The sequence below is a fragment of the Calidris pugnax genome, unplaced genomic scaffold (genome assembly GCF_001431845.1).
Source record: "Calidris pugnax isolate Ruff unplaced genomic scaffold, ASM143184v1 scaffold337, whole genome shotgun sequence".
In the NCBI taxonomy this organism is placed as follows: Eukaryota; Metazoa; Chordata; class Aves; order Charadriiformes; family Scolopacidae; genus Calidris; species Calidris pugnax.
Genome location: NW_015091098.1, coordinates 222061 through 223869, shown reverse-complemented (window position 1 = coordinate 223869; position 1809 = coordinate 222061). Strand labels below are relative to the sequence as shown.

The following is a 1809-nucleotide window of genomic DNA, read 5'->3' as shown; positions in this document are numbered from 1 at the left end:
CCCGACGCCCACCGTGGGCACGGGGCGACGTTGCCCCCCCCCTCCCCACCCCCGTTGTCCCTCGTGCGGGGCCGGTTGCCAAAACAGGAGCAGCTTTGCCGCGTGCCGGGGCAGTGGCCATCCAGGAAGCCCATCGGAAGCTGTTGGGAGCAGCCCCGGAGATAAAGGGCCACCAGATCCAATCCGTGGTGGCGTTTCCTGCAGAGGGTCTTGCTGCTGGGGGGGGAAGACGAGGAGGGGCTGGGTGAGGGGACCCTCTGAGCTCCCCTCTCTGTCCCCCCCCCCGCAGTCTGCACGGGCACCGACATGAAGCTGCTGCGTCCCTCCAGCCCCGAGAGCCACTACGAGACCCTGCGGCACCTCTACCAGGGCTGCCAGGTGGTGCAGGGCAACCTGGAGCTCACCTACTTGCCCCCCGACGCCGACACCACCTTCCTCAAGGTGTGCAGGGGGGGGAAAAGCACCCTGGGGGTCAGGGGGGTGGGCACGGCGGGGGTCTGGCCAGGTCCTGACCTGCACCCCCTCGTCCCCAGGACATCAAGGAGGTGCAGGGCTACGTGCTGATCGCGGAGAACCAAGTGAGGCAGCTGGAGCTGCAGAACCTGCGCATCATCCGGGGGACGCAGCTCTTCCAGGAGCGTTATGCCCTGGCCGTGGTGGGCAACGCCGGGCCCCCGGGGCTGCGCCAGCTGGGCATGAGGCACCTCACAGGTCGGGGACCCCCTCCCTCCCTGGGGTGGTGACACTCTGGCCACACGGGGTGTTTGGGGGCTGTGGGTCGGTGCTTCTGGGGCTGGGAGCTGCCTGGGGTGGGCGCAGGGGGCTACTGGCCCTGCCTGGTCCCTGCCCAGTCCCACCTGGAGCTGCTGGTCCCCAGTAGTCCCTCCCTGGGGCTGGAATGTCCCCATGGGGTGGGAGGTCCCTGTCCAGGACTTGGAGTCCCCAGGGGGGCTGCAGGTACCCCCCCCATATAGGGCTGGGTGTCCCCATGGGGTGGCAGGTCCCCATGCAGGACTTGGAGTCCCAGGGGGGCTGCAGGTACCCCCACATCTAGGGCTGGGTGTCCCCATGGGGTAGGAGGTCCCCAGGGGGTCAGAGTCCCCTGCGTGTCCCTGCAACCCCCATCCCTGGGGCTGGATCCATGTGCTGGCCATGGTGGGGGGGTGACCAGTAGCCCTGTCTCGGGGAGCACCGGGGCGCCCCGTGGGCTCTGCCCATCACCTGGGTGGTTGCCTGCGGGCAGACGGGGCGGTCGGTGGTGGCACTGCCCAGCGGAGCGTGCCAAGCAGGAGGGATCACCCAATTCCCCACCCGGAGGAGCAGGGAGGGCCGGAGCCCACGGGATGGAGCCGGGATCCCACCGGGATTGTTCCCTGCCACCCGTCCCCCCCATACCCTCCACCTCTGCCCGCGCCGTGGGGCAGACGGAGGGCAGACCTTGAGCTTTGGCCACCCACTGTGGGGACCCTCTGCTCCACAGCCGAGGCCACCGCAGCGGGGTGAGAGCTGAACCCCAGATTTGGGGTCATTTCCCCTGTGCTGTGCCCAGAGGGGGGGTCTCTCCTTGGCTGGGCGGCCCTGGAGCAGGCAGAGGAGGTGGCTGCCAGCCCAGTCCCCGGCCATGACGCCGTGCAGGCAGCTGCCAGCACCGGGGGCTGTCACTCAGCCACGGCACGGCCGGCAGCCCCCCTCCAACCGGGAATTGGGGTGCCAAACCCCTGTGCCAGACCCCTCTGTGCCCCCTTTGCACGTCGGTGGCACCGAGCTGGTGGCACAGGGGGTGTCGGAGCGGTGCCAGGGTGGGTGGTG

At 69.7% G+C, this 1809-nt stretch overlaps 1 protein-coding gene across 1 annotated transcript in view; it reads left to right on the top strand.

Moving 5' to 3' along the window:
- The first annotated feature begins 265 nt into the window (after nt 1–265).
- The window catches only part of ERBB2 (erb-b2 receptor tyrosine kinase 2), a 10631-nt gene continuing 9087 nt past the window's right edge, over nt 266–1809 (top strand). The window contains exons 1-2 of the mRNA XM_014957911.1: nt 266–441; nt 534–711. Coding sequence (XP_014813397.1) covers nt 307–441; nt 534–711 — 313 coding nt within the window. The 5' untranslated portion in view covers nt 266–306. The remainder of the gene's footprint in view (nt 442–533; nt 712–1809) is intronic.